The following is a 24,027-nucleotide window of genomic DNA, read 5'->3' as shown; positions in this document are numbered from 1 at the left end:
GAAGTTCCTACTGAGGGGAGGGGGGGTAAATTTTGACGGCGTTAAGGGGTGGTAAATTTTGATTAATTTAAATCGGGAGGGCTGCATGAGAAGCTTGCAGTGGCAACTTGGAACTTGGGAACCATCTCAGCATTTGCTTGAAGACAGAGGGAAACCAAGGAAAACCTGTGTCGATATGGCCGGTCGCAGGACCTTCCGGGTGCGCGCTGACTACTAGCCGAAGCTCGTCTAAATTATATTTAAGAATTCAGTCCGTACCGCGAAGAAAACACAACGCGTAACCATTTCAAAGATCAATTGGTTTGCCCTTTAAAGTCGAAGCTCGTCTAAATTATATTTAAGAATTCAGTCCGTACCGCGAAGAAAACACAACGCGTAACCATTAAAAAGATCGACTTTTTAACGCTGTTTAAGGAAATAATCGCTGTTTACAGCGAGAGTCACGCGGAACACAAAATAAAAACTGCAGAGTTGCAGATTGATTAACTAAGTGGTACCTTTAGTCTTTAATTGGTTAATAGCAGTGACTTTAATGCTGGGTGCGTAGATCTCGGATTAAGAGTCAACCCTTTCAGCTGTTTAAAATTATAGCACATCCTGGACAATGTTGAAAGAGAAACTCGTCGGCGATGATTTGTGGTGAAGGCGATAAAGTAACGTGTAATTATATTGCTCTTAGTTAAGAGATGTTTACAAATGGACCATCGGACCATCTGCGAGATTAAAAACTTTCTCGCTGTATACAAAAGTTCATGACATTTACCTTCTTACGCCATCTTGTCATAAACCAACGTCGCCATTTCAACGGGATACAACGAGAGATATTTTCCTTTAACTACTTTTAGCTCTACAGAATGTTGCGGATTCTGAAACTTCCATAAGAAGATAATTTAACCCTTTACAGATGAAACACGTCTAAATATTTAATAATTCAATCTAGGCGTCAAAGAATTCACAACATAAAAGTCGTACTTAACGTGAAGATTTCTGTCTTCTGGGTTGTTGCGCCGTGTAGTCTGGTCGATGTTAACCAACGTTTCAGAGGTCGTACTGCCTCATCATCAGGGCGATGAATATGAATAATGATTCATCGCCCTGATGATGGAGGCAGTACGACCTCTGAAACGTTGGTTAACATCGACCAGACTACACAGCGCAACAACCCAGAAGACAGAAATCTTCATACTCTGATGACGGAGGCAGTATGACCTCTGAAACGTTGGTAAACATCGACCAGACTACACAGCGCAACAACCCAGAAGACGGATATCTTCATACTCATCGCCCTGATGATGGAGGCAGTATGACCTCTGAAACGTTGGTTAACATCGACCAGACTACACAGCGCAACAACCCAGAAGACGGATATCTTCATACTCATCGCCCTGATGATGGAGGCAGTATGACCTCTGAAACGTTGGTTAACATCGACCAGACTACACAGCGCAACAACCCAGAAGACGGATATCTTCATACTCATCGCCCTGATGATGGAGGCAGTATGACCTCTGAAACGTTGGTTAACATCGACCAGACTACACAGCGCAACAACCCAGAAGACGGAAATCTTCATACTCATCGCCCTGATGATGGAGGCAGTATGACCTCTGAAACGTTGGTTAACATCGGCCAGACTACACAGCGCAACAACCCAGAAGACGGATATCTTCATACTCATCGCCCTGATGATGGAGGCAGTATGACCTCTGAAACGTTGGTTAACATCGACCAGACTACACAGCGCAACAACCCAGAAGACGGATATCTTCATACTCATCGCCCTGATGATGGAGGCAGTATGACCTCTGAAACGTTGGTTAACATCGACCAGACTACACAGCGCAACAACCCAGAAGACGGATATCTTCATACTCATCGCCCTGATGATGGAGGCAGTATGACCTCTGAAACGTTGGTTAACATCGACCAGACTACACAGCGCAACAACCCAGAAGACGGATATCTTCATACTCATCGCCCTGATGATGGAGGCAGTATGACCTCTGAAACGTTGGTTAACATCGACCAGACTACACAGCGCAACAACCCAGAAGACGGATATCTTCATACTCATCGCCCTGATGATGGAGGCAGTATGACCTCTGAAACGTTGGTTAACATCGACCAGACTACACAGCGCAACAACCCAGAAGACGGATATCTTCATACTCATCGCCCTGATGATGGAGGCAGTATGACCTCTGAAACGTTGGTTAACATCGACCAGACTACACAGCGCAACAACCCAGAAGACGGAAATCTTCATACTCATCGCCCTGATGATGGAGGCAGTATGACCTCTGAAACGTTGGTTAACATCGGCCAGACTACACAGCGCAACAACCCAGAAGACGGATATCTTCATACTCACCGCTGTGAGAACCTCAAGTCGTCTTAACGTGTTAATTTTAAATTTACTCACTTAAGATATTTAAATCAAAAGCATTGCATGACGGAAGCACGCCCCTCGAAAGCATTTGTCTTCTGTCGTTTGTAAAAAAAAAGAAAAAATCCTAGCCGGTATTGCCCCGTCCTCCCCTAGGGGAGAACGGGGCAATAAGCTCTGCTGCTAATTCTGTACAGTTAAGTTTTCATACTTGTTTCCCCGACCACGTTATTTTCCAATCATCGACTTGTTCTGCAACAAACTGCAGGTATTACATAAAAGTGATTCCAGAAGGGGGTTATTAATGGTGTGTAAGGTATGTCAAGGCAAGCGAAAGAATTCCTTGCAGCGAATTAGTGACGTAGAAGAATTCGTGTAGACCGGCCCGGTGCCATTTCTTGTGATTCGTATCGATGCATGTCTTACGAAAACTCGTTTGCGGCTTTGGAAGCGAAACACCTGTTTGTGACGTATGCCATTGATTTAAGTAGCCAATAAGCGGACAGCTGTTGAAATGGCTGACATGACGGAGAAGGAGGTCTGTCGGAGACCCTACGGTCACCACTGCGGGTCACAGAATGTTTTAAGGCGTTTGAAGAGATGTTGCAAACTTGTATTTTTACGTGTACCAGTTTTATTTTGGTAGACTCTTACAGATTTCCACAGGAAACCATCGAATAAGGATTAATAAAAAGTTGTCAGTGGAACGACGGTTCCGGAGAATTAGACGTAAATACGTCTATACGGAAAGGAAGTTTATATATTGGCTTTATTCTAAATATTTCCTTTATACATGCTTTACAATTGAGATAAGTTTGATTAAGACATTGCTTAATCAACTTGAATTAGTTACGCTTAAGATGGGTCTGTGGTAGCTGAATAGGTAACAACAATGCCGAGTAAACACGACGTTTCCTAGGTAATATAACATATATATATATATAATATATATTTATTTTTTTATTTGTAGTGTTCTGTCTGGCGACAGGTCCATATGAACAGGATCCTTCCATCCTTTTCTCGGACTGGGACCTGTTCATATACGTTCTTGGCAGATGATTCAGAAGTGGTTTGCCATTGCCTTCTTCTGTGTGTGAATGGAGTAATTGTTGGGATGCCACGGAGGAAAACTCCGTGTTGCCTAGACCACGGCCTTACCCAACACAAGTTATAAATTCGGGCACCGCCGGGAATCGAACCCGAGACCCCAGGATTATAAGGCCAGCGTTCTAACCGCTAGACCACCGTGGCAGGTTATAATATATATATATAATATATATATTCATATATATATATTAATATTTTCGTAACACTTTTTTGCCGAATGACCCTTCCTTATAGACGTATTTACGTCAAAAAAATATTGTGTTTGGTTCGCTAGTTACATGGAACTTATTCCTCTGTGACAAGCTACTAGCTGCTCAGCCGGTCAAGCAATTGTTCACGTGACACCGAAAGTGGTCCCTCCCAAGATTCGGTTCTCAGGAGAAAATTGGAGCACAAGGGAAATCAGGTCTCATCGCCCTGATGATGGAGGCAGGAAAGACCTCCGAAACGCTCGTAGACGACACGGCGCTGCAGCCCAGAAGACAGCCGTCTTTGGACAGAACGTTTGTCTGTTCCGTTGCATAATTTGGAAAGTAGACTCCACCTGTCACCAAGGTCGGTGCTTCCAAGATAAAAGTGCGTTGCAGACTATTTTAAGAAGATGTCGGAAGCTGGCTCAGGACGGGGTCCTGTGTTATGGACACGGTAATAAGACTTGACATTTCTTGGCCCTCTGCACGACTGTCAGCTTATCAAGAACGGTTCTACTCCGATGAGTCGTGTATAAACTTTACATGGGCGTTAGGATTGGGGGTGTCCTTAGTTGACTTTGGTGTATAATTCGTGATGTTCAACTTTCAATCGAGTTTCAAGCATCTTCTCTCGTTCTCTATTTAAGTAAAATTAAAGGGATTTCTACGCCATATGTACGTACCTGGATCGGCTCACATAAGCTGCAACACATTTTAACAACTTTCTCTCGCGTTTAGCATTTAAACTTGCAGCACTGGAATGTTAAACTGCGTTTACTTTCAGTGTGGATTGTTTATCGTCGCTGGTCGAATGAAGTCTGTTAAAGTACCAAGGCCAGCGACAATTTAGAGCGGAGATATTATGGATTTGCTCTGTTATTTATCTCTTCAAGGAGTATCGACAGCTGGCGGACAAATAATTTCATGTAGGAACAGAATGTTCGTATACATGCAGTCGCCATGACAACTACACAGCGTTCCGCGTCTTCGCCTGTGTTGTATTAAATCTGACGAATTTGATGCCGGTATTAATAGCTCTTTAGGATAATTATTTAGGGGAAAAAACTGAAGGTTATAAAAACGGGGTGACCTCACTCTTAGCCGAAATTTAGTATCGCATTTACGAGAAAATTAATAGCCGCGACGAGCCGTCCTGATGATAGAGGCAGTAATTACCGTCGAAACGTGGGGGTCAGTTCTTTCCATACTACAAGACGTTCGTCTTCAGATTGTCAGTACATTCATAATTTCTTCATCCGGGAAGACCGCCCAGAATCTTCTTGTCTGTGCGCCAAATATTATTCTTTTTGTGTGATTTCAAGGTCCTTGCCATGAACGAATTGGATTTATCTTGCCCACTGCGGTTATTGGCTGAAGCTCGTGGCCTCAGATCACAGCGCATGCGCGTGAGTCAGCGTTGCTTGTTTGCATACGTCAGTGGGTTCCTCATTTCCAGGCTCCCGATGTATTTGACGGGGCGAAATACTGTTTCACGTCGGTGGTCACTGCTTTCAAATATGGCAACCAAAATCCAGTGAGCAATGAGGATGGAATTCATCAAGCAGCCTCTGCCCACAGCCGTAGAGCCGAAAAAGGCGCGCTCCAAGTCGCTGGACTTCTATCATCAGCTGTGCCAGTGTCGCACTGGCCATGTTTCCGTCCATATGGCGGACTGGCGTTCTTTTGTGTTTTTCAAGGGACGTCCTCGCTAGGATATGGCATCCTTAACCAACGCCATGGAGCAGAATCCTTCCACTTTGTTATAACCCTAAGATTCACTGGATTCTTTGTGTCCACCACTGGATTTACCGTGAAGGGTTCTTATCTCTTGTCCGAGCCCCCTAGCTGGAGGACCACCCCTTGTCGTCTTTCCAGAGATGCGAACTGTGGTCGTCCTGTAGGTTCGGTAAAGCTGATTCGATGACACGAGCTGCGTGGAGCTAGTTCTCGCTGAAATCTGCGCGATTGTGCGCACATCCTGTGATAGAGCGTCTCTGTATCTGCGACCACATCCGACGTCCGTCCACGCGAGTCGAAGTGAAGGACAGCTTCACCGCGAACGGTGCTCTGCGCCGAATTAGGAACGCTTATGGAAAGAAAGTAGTGCCAGCCCGCCCGCTGATTTATCGCCCGGTCTTTCAATGCATGCCACCACGCCCAAGCCATGTCAGGGGCCCACCAGTGGACACGGGTTTCTGGGGTGAATGTGACCGGGGCTCGAATTTCCTTCTAATTCCCAAGATCAATGTGTGGAGTTGTACCTCCAGGCTCCATACATCTTCGTGGCGTGGAGTTTATTCAAATACAACGACATCGACGTTTATCTCTTATGGATGTGGGAATGTGCTTGTTCGAGCACGTCGTACTACGTACCAACGCTAGATAATTCAGTGAATCGAGACATCGCTGTCCTTTTTACCTTTGCACTGCGCCCACCCTGTATCTCGGGCCGCGTTTGTATTTGTACACACCCTGTCTTGATCCGAAACCTTGGCCGCTCTTATCGTTATCAGGAGGCCATTCGCTTTCCGGTTTTGCATATAACAACACAGCAACCGAGGAAGTTTATTTGAACAGCTGAAAATCGACGACTAGAGTACGTTTTTCCCGTCGAAGGAGTCCCTGGTCATTGTCTCATGGTTAGAGTCGACGTGCGAGAAAACGGGACGCAGTGATAGAGCACATTTCACGAGTGTTTAATATTATCGTCGACAAACATACGAAAAAATTAATTTAATGACTGACAAAGGCTCTTATTACGTATATACAGCGCATTCCAGAGAAATTATCACCGTGAATTCATGGGATTAAGATATCTGGTCTTCTGTGTCACGTGATTGCTTCGGGAAATATCTCTCTTCTGCGGACAGAAAGTGAGGTTCGTTCTTGATACATGGGTCGGAGTCCTTTTTGGCTTCGATTGACTCACTCAAAAGTGTCCGGAGTTTAGTTCCGGTGACGAGCACGAATTCCCCCCCCCCCCCACCACCACCACCACCACATCCAGAACCTCTGTGGGGCCCCACACACAGCCTTCTCAGCGGGAACTGGGAGAATATAAAATGTTTGCTCGTAAAGATGGCTATGTTTCGGGACGTAGCACCATGTAGTATGGTTAGTGGACGTGTTTTTACCAGGCTGCAGTCGTATTCGCCACCGTGAGAACCTGAAATATCACCAAATACATTTTAATATTCTCCTCCGTCTACGTCTAGGTTTTCCGAATGTTCTCTTTCCTTAAGATTTTCCGTCTGAAATATAGTCTACCCGTCACTTTGTGAGTAAGGACGCTTTTCGCTTTGTTACGAAGTCTGGTTCTTGTGGTGTTGAAACCCCCGCCTCCCGGATGAAGAGGAACTCAATTAATTACCATCAGACACTTAGCTTTAAGATACACACAGCGCTGTTTGTTTCTCGAGAATCCGCCATGCCTCTGCTCACGTATGCACTCACTATGCGGTGGAAGACAGCTCTGACCATGCATTAGCGCATCTAAAAATATAAAATCATGTAAATTTTCCCATGTTCCACATTCTCGGTACAGTGAGTTCACGAAGCCGTGAACTGCGATGTCCCGTCTTTAAAACCTGTATATTTCTCGTGGAGTCTGGCCGTGTCACCTGGAACAAATGCTAGTCCAAAATGGTCCTTGACTTCCATGATAATCGAAGGTTCATTCCCGTACTTACAAAATCCCGACACTTGCCTTCATCCTGGATCAGATTAATCCATTCCATATCGTTAAACATTACGTTATAATATTCAGCTTAATATTTTCCGACCATCTATGTTTAGGTCTCCCGAGTGGTTTTCCTTTTCGGGGTTTCTAGCTCAAGTTTTGTTATGCATTTCTCATCTCCCACGTGCCTGATACATGCCCCATCCTTATTCATTCGCTGATTATAAAAATAACTGGTGAAAATTACAATTGATGATGTTACTTATTGTGGAACCTCGTGTAACTCTCTTGGGTCCAGATGTAATCCTCTGTTCTCTTTTCTCGGTTATGGTCTACGGAGAAGAATTAAAGCCGAGATAAAGACTTGGAGTCTGTACGTAAGAATGTGTGATGGCAGGTATCCCAATTTGGACGTCAGAAAATTGTGCGAAGGAAGTTTTGAACGATTTGTTTGTGGAAACATTTATGCTTCGTGGTGGAAAATGAGAGACGAGGGCATTTGAATGAAATGCGGAGAGCCTAAGGAGGCAACTCGTAGCCAGAAGACTGTTTAACGGTCTGTGACGAACAGAAGGCTCGCGCGTTGAACACGGGATGCTCGTAATTTTCTTTGCTCAAGAAACTGGTACACGGTTCGACGATGTATAACACGACGTTTGTCGTCCTCGTTGCGTGTTGCATGTCCTGTCCATCTCATTCTCCCTGTGAAGTTCCTCTTAATGTAATTTTCTACACGAAATTATTACGTTCTGTCTCCGCGGCTTGTTCTCAGAGACTGTCGATTCATGTTCTCACTTTAGTGTCAGAACTAAATTTTAAAAAAAAATTAAAATTTTATTTGATGAAAAGAACTTGGTTCTTTCATTACGTACAGGACAACTCCGCGTCACAACCCAGAAGACCACAGTTGACCTTGAAGCTGGGCTATTACCCCGCGTAGAAGTTTACCAAGGTATCAGAGGTGCTTACTGCCTCAATCATCGGGGCGACGAGTGTTTTATTACCACAAGCTCCGTGGATGAATGACCCCGATTACGACTGTCGTCTGTCTGTGCTACATGATCGCCTTGCGTTACACTTGTTACAGAAACGACAAGTTGAATGCGAGCCTGAAAAGTGTCCGGGTAACCAGGGCTGTTACAGGCTACTCAACGAGAGTAAGGACGGCTGCTGCCGCGTCTGCAAAGGTAAGGACGAACAGCGACAGAACCTGAGAGTAAAGAAATCATCCGACCGCCTCTACAGAACCAGAAGGCTTGTTGCTGTATTTACAGGAACTCGCTGCCGGACCCTGTTCTGAGCCAGTTGAATCCAATTAGTATCCTCACATGTGAAGTTAAATTTTAACAAACTCCATCGACTAGAGCAGTGGTATTCAACCTAGGGTACGCGTACCCCCGGGGGTACGTGAAATTTAAAAAAATATATATATTATTTTATGTTAAACACTGAATAATCAGTAATGTAATTTATTTAATTTATTTTAGATGTAGATTATATACTATGTATAATTTGAATTATACACCAACAACTTTGGGTGTAAAAAGTTGAAGAGAAATTATATCTGGGGGTACGCGAAGACATCTTAGAGGGTACGTGAAATTTAAAAAAATATATATATTATTTTATGTTAAACACTGAATAATCAGTAATGTAATTTATTTAATTTATTTTAGATGTAGATTATATATTATGTATAAATTATACACTAACAACTTTGGGGGTACAAAGTTGAAGAGAAATTATATCTGGGGGTACGCGAACAAAAAAGGTTGAATACCACTGAACTAGAGTTCTCCTCAACTCTGAGCAAGCATTAGTTTCTCAAGAAGAACTCTAGTCGATGGAATTTGTTAAAATTTAACTTCACAAAGAGACTGTTCATTCATGTGGCACCATTTCTGTGAGACACGTTTGATTCCCCCTTCTGGTGGTGTCTGTTGTGATCTCGATGCATAGAAGGCAATGCATTTCCAGTACTGGTTTTGCTCATGCGCAGGTTGTATTTACGAAGGAGTTGAGTATCCCAGTGGCTCCGAGTGGCGGGATCCTAGCAAGCCTTGTGCCGTGATGACGTGTAAGGCTGGAGTGGTCACGGAGTCGGAGATTCAGTGCTACACTCCGTGTCGCAACCCTCAGCCCCCGGCCCATGGACAGTGCTGCCCCACCTGCCCCGGTGAGTGCCCCAAAGTTGTGTTCTTATGATTGTCGGAGTGTCTTTTCCGTGTCTTAATGCACTTGAAGCCACGCTGGCCTTGTAATCCTCGGGTCTCGGGTTCGATTCCCGGCGGTGCCCGAATTTATAACTTGTGTTGGGCAAGGCCGTGGTCTAGGCAACACGGAGTTTTCCTCCGTGGCATCCCAACAATTACTCCATTCACACACAGAAGAAGGCAATGGCAAACCACTTCTGGATCATCTGCCAAGAACGTATATGAACAGGTCCCAGTCCGAGAAAAGGATGGAAGGATCCTGTTCATATGGACCTGTCGTCAGACAGAACACTAAATAATAATAAGATGAGGTGGTCTAGCGGTTAGAACGCTGGCCTTGTAATCCTGGGGTCTCGGGTTCGAATTTATAACTTGTGTTGGGCAAGGCCGTGGTCTAGGCAACACGGAGTTTTCCTCCGTGGCATCCCAACAATTACTCCATTCACACACAGAAGAATGCAATGGCAAACCACTTCTGGATCATCTGCCAAGAACGTATATGAACAGGTCCCAGTCCGAGAAAAGGATGGAAGGATCCTGTTCATATGGACCTGTCGTCAGACAGAACACTAAATAATAATAAGATGAGGTGGTCTAGCGGTTAGAACGCTGGCCTTGTAATCCTGGGGTCTCGGGTTCGAATTTATAACTTGTGTTGGGCAAGGCCGTGGTCTAGGCAACACGGAGTTTTCCTCCGTGGCATCCCAACAATTACTCCATTCACACACAGAAGAATGCAATGGCAAACCACTTCTGGATCATCTGCCAAGAACGTATATGAACAGGTCCCAGTCCGAGAAAAGGATGGAAGGATCCTGTTCATATGGACCTGTCGTCAGACAGAACACTAAATAATAATAATAAATGCACTTGAATAATTTTGAACCAGTCGACAGATTTTTACTAAATTTTGTATGTGTGTAATGTCACTGTAGACTCCATGTTCCGTGCATTTAGTCGAGAATTTATATCGTTAAATGATATTCATCCTTTTCCCCCCTTGTCATTCGGTTCTTGGTTTCCGGAGTGGGTTTTATCGCGCATTGAAACGCGAAGCACAAAAGTTTCATCACGCGTGACGCCATGTTGGAAAGAATAAGAGAGTTGAAGATCAGACCGCGCGCACCACGGAACAAGGAGCAATATGACAGCTGTCTTGTGAAATGAGAAAGGCAGGATTTCTTTGTTTCTCGTCCGTTCGTGGCTACAATTGAAACCACTTCAAAGTGTAAAAAAAACGCGTCCCTTCTCCTGTTGCCATGGATACTCATTTCATTATGATCAATTCGTATGCATGTGCGTATTTCAAGTCGTATTGTTCGACGTGGCAGTTAAGTCAGCCTTGCTTTATTCTTGCAACTTCTTTGCATTTTATTTGCGCCTTGAATGTATGCACGCTGGAAGTCACTCGTTTTAATGAGGCTCTAAATCGTTTTTCCTGCCTGGATGCAACACTCGTTCCTGCAGCTCAGTGTTGTGACTCGCTGGTTACGTAACCATGGCAACAGACGATCACTTATACGAGACCTGAAATCAAATTTAATTGAACATAAAACTGTACGTTAAAGGACGCTATTGCACATTTGTTATTACGAAGTCTCAGTGCTGTACACTCTGGGCTGGTGAGAGCATAGTCGAGTATTTTATTTAGTGTTCTGTCTGGCGACAGGTCCATATGAACAGGATCCTCCCATCCTTTTCTCGGACTGGGACCTGTTCATATACGTTCTTGGCAGATGATCCAGAAGTGGTTTGCCATTGCCTTCTTCTGTGTGTGAATGGAGTAATTGTTGGGATGCCACGGAGGAAAACTCCGTGTTGCCTAGACCACGGCCTTGCCCAACACAAGTTATAAATTCGAACCCGAGACCCCAGGATTACAAGGCCTATCGAATATACGATAAATAAATACATTTATGGAAACCGAGGGCTCAGGAATCCGCTACTGTATCCTGCCCTGAGTTAGAAGATTCTTCAAGCACCATTTTAATATTATCCTACAAACTACCAAGTGATATTTTCGATCGATGTTTTACAGTTCTCATCCCCTCGTTGAGAATTCTCTGTTGAAGTCCACCCGCAGGTGTCAGCCCATGGGATGAACGGGTTTTGAACTCCGGTCTGCAAAGTGGGTGGTCTGATCTCTAGCCACAAGGATTCTTGAATGGTCACCCCTGGGTCACAAAAATCGGTATATTAGTTGTTCGTGTGTGGTCGCTAGTCAGAGAGATCGGCAACTCAAACAATCCCCTCGCCCCCCTGCGGTTTCACGATGTAACATCCTAACAACTGAAACAAGTGACGATCCGACTCTGTTGTTTGTTTTATTTCAACTTGATTTGTGTCTTGTGTTGCGTTCAGGTATTTGCCATCGCCTTGTGATTTATGGATTGATTCAGATACTCAGTTCCTTTCTGAACCCCAGTCATTAGTGCCCCGTGAAAGCTTCCAAGGTACTAAATATGGCTTCTTTCCTCCTGAGCTCGTAATGTTTATGGCGTCTGCTGTGTTCGCGTTACAAATACTAGAGAATCCACGAGACTCCATTAACACTCTGAAGCAGGAAGTTTATCTAAGTAACAATAGAAAGGTATAATAATAATAATAATAATAATAATAATAATAATGCACTCTTTCCAAAGGCTTATTGCATTTTTTCATCCTCCTAGATACTATGGAAAAGTAAGCTTATTATTTCAGCGTGAGATAAGATCTGTTATTACCTACTTATGTTCTTATTCACAAAAGAAATGCTCGAATAGCGATCCAAGGTGTGTTCTGTCGACTATTGTCGCGTAAAATACACGAACATTCATTTTAAATCGTTTGTTTTCTTCTCTGCTGATTCATTTGTTGACTGGAAACCCATTGTTGAGAGAACAGCTTAGCCTTGGCTTTGTTTCTGTATTACAATTATATTCGATACATGCGGTATGAACGATATATGTCGAGATTTATCGAAACATGTTAATTTTAAAGAAATGTTCCTTTAAAATGAGACGCCCGTTAGCTTGCCGACGAATTTGGGACTTTTCAAATCACGTGATTCTGACGTCTTCTTTGCGTGCCAGTTGGCTGTGAGGTTGAATCCTGTTTTAAGGTTAACTTCCTTCCTAAGTAACAGCAGTAACTTCTTCTTTGTCATTCAGTAGTACAGCATTTTGCTCAGAGTGTATTTATGTGTTTCGTATGATTCTCACGTTATAAACAGCGATTATCTCCTTAAACAGCGTTAACCAGTTGATCTACGTAATGGTGAAGTGTAGTGTTTACTTCGCGGTACGGACTGAATCTTTAAATATTATTCAGATTCCTACGTAGTGTATGTATGGGTTTCGTGCGATTCTCACTGTAAACAGCGATTATCTCCTTAAACAGCGTTAACCAGTCGATCTTTGTAATGGTGAGGCGTTGTGTTTTCTTCGCGGTACGGACTGAATCTTTAAATATTATTCAGATTCCTACGTAGTGTATGTATGGGTTTCGTGCGTTCTCATTATAAACAGCGATTATTTCCTTAAACAGCGTTAACCAGTTGATCTTACTAATGGTGAGGTGTTGTGTTTTCTTCGCGGTCCGGCCTGAATTCAATATTTTTTTATATATTAGCTTCTGCTGTAAAGGGTTAACCATTTGATCTTTAATGGTGAAGAGTTGTGTTTTCTTTGCGGTACGGACTGAATTCCTGAATGTTATTTAGACGAGCTGCGGCTTCAAATGATTACCAATGTGCAGGATGCCGGATCAACGGCCAGCTGGTGACAGACAATAGGGACGTGGGTATCCCGGAAGATCCTTGCCTCAAGTGCCGATGTAAGGGCGGGCGCATCACCTGTTCGAAGCAGGCGTGTCCCGTGCTCCACTGCCCACAGACGAGCATAACCCCCGTCCCCGGGGAGTGCTGCAAGCAGTGCATCGGGAGCCGATTCCTCATCGAACCGCCCAAGGGCGGCTGTCTCCTCGGCTTCCAGGTGCACCCGGCGGGCAAGACGTTTCGGCCCGACCACTGTACCCAATGTTCCTGCCTCAACGCGACGTCTGTGTGCAGGCGAAAGGCGTGTCCGGTGCCGGAATGCGCTCCGGAGAGACAGGTGACGACACCTGGCGACTGCTGTCCGCACTGCCCGCCGGTACTGGAGAGCAAGACGACTTGTACTGTCAGCGGGCGCACATACGAGGCTAGTATCTGCATGTCCGCTGGTATTGGGACAGGTAAAGTTGTTGGTGACGTATGGGGGGCGTGCAGGTAAAGCTCCACACATCACGCTTCTACGGAGAGCCCGTGTGGACATTTTGGTAAAGAGAATTGTGACAAGGATCTTGTTTGAGCCCCCTGCCTGCACTTAAACGTAAATAAACGCTTACAGACTTACAGCGCACAATGAACAACCTTCATCTAATATTTTTCAATATAGAAAAAAGTCCATTTGCTTTACAATTGTTAGTTACGTAAAATGCTCGAAGCTGAAAGGAGACGCGGCTCTGACCAGAGAATGCAGTGGCATTGTTTCCCACTTGTGATGACCTTGTGTGCCACGTTGAAGATTTCCGAGCCTGCCTCTTACCTCATGCATTTTAATAATCCAGGAACTAAAGTGATCCATCATCCAGATCACCAAAGCCTTGTTTTTTTTGTTTTTCGGGCTGAAATCATCGTCCGGTGCAAACAAGATTACGTAAATGGAATTTTAACACGTGTATCTGTTAACTCGATCAAATTTTGGAAGGTACCGCTGTTAGGGGACACTTCGTAATTTGTAATTTTGATGAGAAGGAAAAAAGTTATGGAAAGTAGATAATGGATGGTGCATGGCCACAGGAAATCTGGAAATGAAGCTGCTTGTACCAATGGAAGAAATCAAATATGGGGTCACATTCATTACCAAAATTTCTCTGGCATCCAGTTCACTAATTTGTTATTTTTATGGCTCTGAAACACATTTTTTTAAGAAAAGTTTGTAAAGTAAATTAACTCTGTGCTTAGTGACCATGCATCGCGTGTTCTTAATCTTTGCGCTACGAACAGGTTAAAGTCTGAAGTTAAATTCTGAGCTTCTTAGTTGAAATCTTTACAGGAACTGTAAAACAGATAAGAATTACATCACTTGTTTAATAACTTGAAATTTAACATGGAATAAAATTTATTGACATCCAAGCATTTTATTTTGAAGTCTAGTAAATTATAAAGACATTTCCTACTTTCCGGTCATCCGTCGTACTTTAAGAAGCATATTAACATTAATTAATTGATTTAATCATAGACGCATCACATCCACTCGACTGCTGGTTTGTAGTGGCCCGGGTTTGCCCCTGTCACAGTTCGGGCACAGGGAATTGTTTAATGGGGTTCCCTTCCTCCTAGGTAGGATGGCGAGTCATGGGAGCTGGGCCCCTGCAAGACGTGTGTGTGTCAGCGGGGACAGGTGCGGTGTGCCATGCAGATGTGTCCTCAGAAGAACGTGGCTTGCCCGACCAACTACAGGATGGTACAGCGACCTGGAGAATGTTGCCCGCGCTGCGTTGAGAGTGAGTCGAGGGGATTTTTTTGCAGATAAATTTACTAAATTTTGAGTCGGCACAAGAGCGAGCAAACGCCATTATGTCATCAGTCAGCTTTAATTTATATCGTGCGAGTTCGGACAGGTAATGCAAATTCCATGTTAAAAGTGTGACGCAGAAAACACTGACTCAGTTGTAGCGGAATTTTTGTTAAGAATATGGTCAATAATTTCCTTGGCTTTTGTCAAACCAAAAGTTTCATTGCCGTGTTAACGAGAATCCTCCTCCAGTGGACCCTGCCTTAAGCCAAATGAATCCAGTCCACACCATCACCCCATTTTCAATATTAAACTCACATATACACAGAGGTCTCCCAAATGGTGTCTTCTCTTCAGTTTATAAATTAAAATTATGTATACATTTCTCTTGTCATTTATGCATGCTATATGCCCTGCCCATATTCTTCCTTGATTCAATCACTGTAATAATGTTTGGCAAAAAATACAAGTTATGAAGCACCACGATATAAAATGTTCCCCGACCTCTTGTTACTCCCCCCCCAAAATATATTCTCCTCAGACACCCCATGTATGTTCTACCTTTACCCCGAGGAATGAACTCTATTAGGGTTTTAAGTCCCAGGAAAGAAGTTCTGGCCTAATTTATGGTCGTCCTGGCATTTGGTCGGAGGAACTGAGGAAAATGACAAATAAACTAGGACGTAATCGACCATCTTTGGGCTGAAATTTAAATTGGGACCTCCCGAGGACACAGAAGAGGTGTAAATCACTTGACCACTGCATTCGATAGGACAGATTATCAAACCGACCGCCAGGCAAGCGGCCGAGGGGTAATTGTCTGATGTAATACCAGTCTGGAGCAGCAAGAATTGGGGACAGTAGAACGCAGCATGAAACAAAGTAACATTGACCCAAGGAGCCCACAAATTAAGTCAGACAAGTCCTGTCAACGAAAGAATGCCAGTCTGTGTTTCACTGCGATCAAACAGGTTCGTAATGACATGCAAAGTGTCGCTGCCGCACGTTCAACTGTTTTCTCTCGTAAATTACGGCGCCCGTTTAAATATTGTAATTTATTCGCATCTGTACGTGTCATAATTATAGACAAATTGTGGCACAAGTAATTTACGCAGAAAAGGGAGTTGACAAAACTGGAATGAATTGGCATGATCCAAAAAAACAGAGGTTCGGAATTGTTTTATTACATTCCGCGTGGCGTAAAAGATGAAGGAGTTATTGCAGGCTGCCGGGTATAATATTTGGAAGTAAGAGACTGGAGGAAATTTCATTATATTTGGTACAGCATGATTTGTGATGATCGAACAGTTAAAACTGTGAAAGTTGTAAAAGTTCCAAGGAAATGAATAAGCCCGAAGAAATGGAACCGCATACTTTGTTTGTCGCAGGTGACGGAGTGTGCACCGTCTTTGGTGACCCACATTACCGCACCTTTGACGGAAAGTTCTACAGCTTCCAGGGTGCGTGCAAATATCAGCTGGCAGCCGACTGCGTCGATCGCTCGTTCTCTATCCGTGTCACCAACGATGCCAGAGGCACGAAGACTTCATCCTGGACAAAGACTGTATGCATCAAGGTACATATTCAAGTGAGGTCGTCCCTCTACAAGACGCTTGACCCGATATAACTAATTGCAATTATGAGAGTTTAATATCTTTAAAACTTTTAAATTTGACTGTAATTGCCCTTAATTTTCTACTTTACCTTATTTAAACTTGTCTAACATTAAAAAAAAAACTATTTATTATGAAAATTATGAACATCAAGATTTGCTTAATTACATTTGTGTCTTCTAGTTTCAAATAAGTGCAGATATTTCTTATTATATTCAAGTAATTTGGAACTATTTTTCACTTGGAACATGGACTAATGTTAATTATGTTTATTTGTATGAAGGAAAAATATTGATATTTTACAGTAGCCAACTAATATTTGTTTTCTGTAGGTTGGTGATTTGAAGATCAACTTGGGTCAGAAGATGCGCGTTAAAGTGAATGGCCGCAAAGTGACAGCGCCATACGAACTAGAGGGAAGGGCCACTATCAACAAGACAGAAGACAGTCTGTTGGTTGAGACTTACATAGGAGTCAAGATTCTTTGGAACGGTAACAGCCTCCTTGAAGTGTCCGCGCCGGCATCGTACAAGGGACGTCTCTGCGGTCTCTGTGGCAACTTCAACCTCGCCGCGCGTGACGACTTCACGACTCGACGAGGCCGTCTGGTGATGGATGCCGATAAGTTTGGCACGTCGTGGCGAGTAGGAGGGAAGAAGGCTTGTGCTCGCCCTGACGAACAGCTCCAGTGCCAGCATCAGGCGTCTCACAAGAGCATAGAGAACCTTCAGCGGTGTGGCCCCCTGCAGACGGTGTTTTCTGCCTGCCACAGGAAGCTTAGCTTCATGAACTACTTGCAGTGAGTTTGGAATTTAGTAGTGGCAGATGATAACGTGAGCATTTGTTTGAATCTAACATTTACTTGTTTCCTCTGGTGCAGGTCATGTATTCTGGACATGTGTGAATGTCCCACGCGACGCTGTCACTGCGAGTCGTTCGCCGCATACGCGCACGAGTGCAAGAGACTGGGAGTGCAACTCCCAGACTGGAGGGCCTCCACGGGCTGTCCGAGTGCCTGGACGGAGCACAAGAGGCAGTCACTTCCTCGCAGTAGGCCGCCACCACCCAGGCTGCACTAGTCATGTCACGAGTTCTCAAAACGAGCGCAGAAACTAGTCAGTCCGTGTCTCTTAGCAGTCATCGCAGTTCACTCCTCTCTCTTGGTTTCATGTCTCACAGTTGAATAAATCTGTGTGACGCTGATCTGTATTGAATCGCATTTCTTATAAACACAGCTAAAAATTAAGAATTTATTTTTTAATGGTATGGTATTGGCAGTTTCGCATTGTGGTCTTCTGGGTTGGATGCCGAGTAGTCTTGTACGTGGTTACCATTGTGTCTGAGGAACATGGTAATAAACAAAATTTTACGTAACTCTACTGGGAACAGAAGATACTTCACAAACACCAGTAAAATTCTTCTTATTCTTCTTGTAGCGTTATAACCCTATGTGGGTTTCAGCTTGTTCGACGAGTTTTTTCCATTCTGTCCTATCATTCACAATTCTTCTCCATCCCCTCACTCCCATCGTCCTCACATCCTCCTCCACGTCGTCTATCCATCGTTTCCGTGGTCTCCCTCTCATCCTTCTTCCCATCACTCTTCTAGTTACCCCATACCTACAGTCAAATTACTGATTTAAAATCTCCGCTTGGTCACCATTTCTCGAGAACTTTGGCGGTTTGTCTACTGTAATACTATTTATTAAGGCTGAAGTTACTGTAAATTTATATTTTAAATTTCTGATTGAAGAAGTTTATAAATAATTATAACAGTGTTTCGTCAGTAGGTATCGCTGCTCTTAAAAAAAATAAAGTCTTCTTTACATATTCAAATAACTTGGTAATTATTTTTCAGTTGAAAATATGAACGATGTACGTCTACATTCCTGTATTCTCGCGCAATTAAGATTCCTTCACTTTAAATGTGGAGATGTAATTGTTTTTAACTTCTGAATAGATCAGTGACTCAGCCCATTTGTTACAGTTTCACTCTTGTAACTTTCAGCTTAAAGATGGATCGATAAGTCTCAAACGATGTGCGCGCGTGAAGGGATAAACTTCTGTACGACTAATGTCATTTACTTTCATTTCAGAAAAGTATTTTGTAACTGTTCGGATTCATCGCTTCCCCCGTAAGTGAACGATGAGACGAACTTCTCTCCGTAACACCCGCTACGTCACGTCCCTTTGATTCTGTCAGTATTCTCCTGCTTTTTTGTGTCGTTCGTTCACGCGGTTTGATCGCTCGAGCAGGCTCGGGGCTTGCCAAACTGTCTTAATCCAGAGAAAATAAAATGTGATAAAGTAATGTCCGAGTCAGACTTGTCTGACGGCGTTAGATCTGCGAAATATTATTATAATGTTAAGTGAACAAGTGAAAATCTCAAAGAGTGTAAATATTTCTTGAAGTATTATATAGTTAGACTTACTTAAGGCACGAGATACGCAGTTAGTTCGCTAGTGACAAGAAAGGGGGGGGAAAATTTTGCTTAATATTGCGAGGTGGAAGCCGATCATGAAATTTTGTGGTTGAAAGTGAATTTGGTAGCTGAGTTGACAGACATTACTTGTACCAAAGATGATGCCACATGCTGTGACAGCAAGAGACATCTATTGGCAGAGCTCCATTGCTGTGTTCGGCTTTATTTATTGCCATTATTCTCTCAGAAGCTTTCTCGTAACATAAATTAATATATCTTGTATAATATTTAATTCAGTGCTTAGCTTGCATTGAATTTAACATGTATGATGATAGTTCGGCAAATTACCGTAATATATGATCTGTATCGATATTCTAGTTACCGGCACGTCTTCGGCTTTAGACGGTAATTATCGGGGGTTGCTAAATGTGAGGTTCACCCTGGTAACTTTCAGCCTAATGATGGATTTATTTCAGAAAATATTTCACAGTGTTTATATTTTTAAGTATTTTAAGTGTTTATTTTACACAATTCCAAGCGATAGCAAAATTTAATTTTTAAATAGTTCTGTATAGATTTTACATGTGCATTTCCGTATACATATATCTATACGCGTGTTCCTAATTGTAGTTTGTAATTAAATGTTTTTGTTTTAATGTTCTTTTATATACAGGGAATCAGTAATTTGATTAGTTGTAAATATGGATTCCACATATTTTGATTTTCTCTAAACATATATATTTCCTTATCCTCGGTAGTATTTGAGGTTTTCACGGCAGTGACTCCGAAGACGGCCGACTTCTTGGCCGTTGTGCCGCGTAGTCTGGTAGAACTTTGGAGGCAGCAAGGGCCTCGGAAACATCGGCGAACTTCTACCAGACTGCGTGGCGCAACAACCAAGAAGATGGCCATCTTTTTTATTGCTGTATTATTGTTAGCTGTCGCTTTATTTTTGCTACCTGAGCAGTCATTTACGTCTTCATTCACTGTCACTGAAAGTAACGTCTGAATCGGGTAGTGTGCGCACGCTATATTCAAGTGATGACCCTGTAATATGAATACAGTTTAAACTTCATTAAAAACACTCTTTTCAAAAGAGAAAACACATTTTGTGCGTTGCGGTTCGAAAGAAAGGGTGTGGTTGCTGGGTGTGAAATCGAAGTTGTCATTTTTGCTTTTGTTATTATGAAATCTTAAAATAGAAATGAACTTCTAAGTGAGTACCATTTTGATAAATATAGGCATGAGGGAGGGGGAGTGCTGTACATTTTATTTGCCCTGGCCTGATTTTTCAGACGGTCATTAACCATCACTGCCAGTATTATTTGTAATTTTCATTTAGTTATCAGAGCTATTTTAATTACGTGTCACAACTGTTATAATTTTATCTGCTCTGTTTCATTCCGTACCATATTTAAGTAGAATTTTAGGTTCTGGCTTATTACTCGGTGTTAACGCACGTCGTATCCTGACAAATAGAAGGAAAAAAACTGTTGGTTTCAAATAGGTTTACGGCAACTTTGGACCAGAAATCCATTTAAAATTAACATTTAGCATATTTTGTTTAGTCACATTTTATTTGCTTGATTTGCAGATATAAAATATTTCTTTCTTGTTTCCTCTTTGTTCATGTTCCAAATTTTCAAATATTTATATAAAACAAGTTATCAATCTGAACCCATATGAAGCACGTTTGGAATAATTTGGAAATGTGTAACTTTGGCACAGAGGTTAGTATTATGGATTTATGCCATAATAATATTGAAGTGATACTCCAAAAGAATAAGACAGTGAACACTATTTGCGTAGCATCAAACGTTAATAAATAAAAAATATATAGTTTTAATGATACATCACGTTAACTAGACAAAATAAAGATGTAACAGATTAAAACTTTGTTTTTGATTTTCTTCTTGTATAACGGCAGTCGCAGTCACGTGGGTTTCTTTTATTTCACTTCCACCTCCATTAAGGTCAGCGTGTGTGCACGAGTTATGTAGCGTATCTTTCGGACACTAAATCTTTCTATATCGTGTTTTGATATGATCAAAATGAATTGATTTAACTGAAGGATCTCCATGTCAATGCATTTACAGAACAAAGAGAAAAATAATAAGAAGAAGAGACACGTGGTGTCTCTACAGATGTAGAATGTAATGAGACTTGTTATACGAGCTTGTCGGGTTTTTTCTTAGTGTTAGCATTGCATATTTTAATTTTAGGTATTTTTAAATCTTTGTGTGCATTTTTTGTATGAAATCTGTATGAATATTTTTATTTGAGTTGATGAATGTTACTGTGTTTTATTTTAATTAGAGTTTAGCCTTTTATTTAATGTAATATTCTGTACATTTGTATTAAAATAATTATGGTATAGATTGAATAAACACAATGTAATCATTGTTTATATGAGGTTTCTTTAATAAATTTGTGATGATTCTAGCTTAAAATATCATCATCATTCTTTCTTTATATTTCTACATAAAAATAACATGAAATATATATATACTGCATATTGCAATTTGTTATAGAATGAGTATGTTATTAATTCGGATGTAAATCTGGGCCGAAAAATATTGTGCCGTAACCTAACGGATTTTAAGTTTCAAGCTCGGTGATTTGTTTGTCGAATAACGAAGTGCTGGAAAGCTCTGATATTGTAGAACATTTGAAATTATAATACATTGAATTTTTAAAATGAATTTGTAAGAAAGTTAACCCTCCTCTACCATTAAACGTTCTCTTCTGCACAGATTACTCAAGTTTACTCTTTCTGAGCTTGTGATTTGTTGCTTCTGAGTATCTACTGAATGAATGGTTGCATTCCATAATGAGGATATTTGATTTGTGTATATAACATTGTCCTAGTCTAATGAAATACAGTCCTGTGTAATACTAACTAAGATAATCCTTGTTTTATGTCTGCATAAGCAGACTGCTCATTAAATAATTGTATACACGTCTCTTGATTTATATTTCTCCGTATCTGACAAATGCCCCAGTTAATTTTCATGACATACCACATTCCTACATGTCAATTATAAGAAACAAGATAACCTAACCTCAACTTACCTTACCTTACTTCAGATGGATTCTTGTCATAACTTATTTTATGTCAAATAACAAAACATTAGAACTGCTTAGAATTTACTTTCTCAAACAAAATGCTGTGTTGTATTAAAATCCTTAAAATGCTTAATTACTGCTAGGCACTTTAAAATTGTCTATAATACACAACTGCTTATGATTTAATGGAAAGTAGCGTTACTTTTGAGCTTCTAAAGATGAATTATGGGATTCTACAGCTCACATCCATGTCATGAATCACAGAAGAGTTATAATATGCATGCAGAAAAAGAGTGAAGAATTATATTTCTCTGAAAATTTTAAAGTATGTTTCAAAGTGCAATGTAACCTAAAATATTTCATATACTAAATATAATCTGTCACCAAAAAGAAAATAGTTTTGTTTCTCAAATCATTTTGCTTTTGACTCAGATCAGCCATTTTTAATGTAATTATCAAAGCATAAGTTTTATAATTTCTGTCAAAAAGACTACAATTTTACACATTAATGTAGATGTAAGAAGTATGTAGACTTGAAAGCATTGCAAAGAGTCTGCCTACACTGACATGTGAAAGTTGTCTGAATAGTAGATTCCCACAGATATTTAATAAACATTCTGTTAAGAATATTTTTATCTGTAATGCCCTGCTGATTAATTTATACTGTAACCATAATTCATTACAAATATATAAACCAAACATTGTTTATTCAAGCAAATATTTTTGCCTTTAAGATATCAGGCATTTGTTATACCCAGCTTTCGATTAATTTATTTTGTAGTAATAACGTATACCCAATCATAACAGTGAATATTGGTAATTAAAATTTCTCTTTAGTTAATACTGTTATGAAGTTCCAATAAATTGAGTAAAATTGTCATATAATTACATTCTCTGTTAAAATTTTAATTATAATTGTCCTGGCTGGGGTAGAATAATATATTTATCTGTTTTGTTACAGGTATCTACCTATGCAAAACATTTAATCCAGATGTAGCATGTAGAAAATGTTCATTTATACCTAGTAAATGGCAAATTATTTTAATTTTTATGTACAAATATAATTGTAGTTTTAAGAATTCTTGAAGGAGTAAAATTTCTTACTTTGGGAATATAGAAATATTATGTTTGTATTTAATGTAGTGAACATGAACATTCGTGTAAATTATAAATAATGACAGCATTAATTATTGAGTTATATTTGAACTGCTAACATTTACAAGTTCTTTCCAGTTAATCCATATTATAATATTACATATATGCAAGTTCCTTTTATGTATGGATGAAATGTACTTGAAACTGTCATAATGTCTACATTCACACATACTGGCGTCTGCTTTTGTCATACTTTATTCAAATAAATATGATGTTCTTGAAACTCACAAACGAAATAAAATGCATAAAACATTAATTGGTATTTCTATAACATCAAATGTTAAACCCCATGTGTCCCAATACAAAGCACTGAACTATGGTACTCTGGCCTCTCCTGCATTGTACTATTTAGGATCCGTGGGATGCATCTATGCTTCAAATTTTTAAGTATCTGTGATGGAATTACTCGTAGCGTTATCGTGAGATTCCGGCACAAGGTGTAACGTCATTTCCGACGTGACAGTCGTGTGATCTCATGTCAGTTTCAAAACTCGTTTGTGCAGTGTTTGACTTTGTTCATGGAATGAAGCGTGTTAAAACGAAAGTTTTCTTATAATATCAGGACACTGAATGGTGAGTTGTTTTTAATTGGTTATAGTGATATGATGTGAAATAAATTATAGCTTTGTTTCCCGCTTTGATAGATTGTTTCACTGTC

General features: G+C 41.2%; 1 protein-coding gene across 1 annotated transcript in view; it reads left to right on the top strand.

Annotated features, from left to right (window-relative positions):
* cv-2 (crosveinless 2-secreting protein) overlaps positions 1-23,625 on the top strand; it is a 74,071-nt gene extending 50,446 nt beyond the window's left edge. Inside the window, exons 3-9 of the mRNA XM_087348999.1 lie at positions 8,451-8,550; positions 9,363-9,539; positions 13,312-13,754; positions 14,943-15,102; positions 16,502-16,689; positions 17,059-17,525; positions 17,607-23,625. Of these exons, the coding sequence (XP_087205125.1) occupies positions 8,451-8,550; positions 9,363-9,539; positions 13,312-13,754; positions 14,943-15,102; positions 16,502-16,689; positions 17,059-17,525; positions 17,607-17,805 (1,734 nt within the window). The 3' untranslated portion in view covers positions 17,806-23,625. The remainder of the gene's footprint in view (positions 1-8,450; positions 8,551-9,362; positions 9,540-13,311; positions 13,755-14,942; positions 15,103-16,501; positions 16,690-17,058; positions 17,526-17,606) is intronic.
* The last annotated feature ends 402 nt before the right edge of the window (positions 23,626-24,027 follow it).

This window comes from Zootermopsis nevadensis, unplaced genomic scaffold (assembly GCF_977971745.1).
Source record: "Zootermopsis nevadensis isolate Lab colony 2312 unplaced genomic scaffold, Znev_1.0 Znev_ptg000015l, whole genome shotgun sequence".
Classification (NCBI taxonomy): Eukaryota; Metazoa; Arthropoda; class Insecta; order Blattodea; family Termopsidae; genus Zootermopsis; species Zootermopsis nevadensis.
This window is presented reverse-complemented; position numbering and strand designations above follow the sequence as displayed.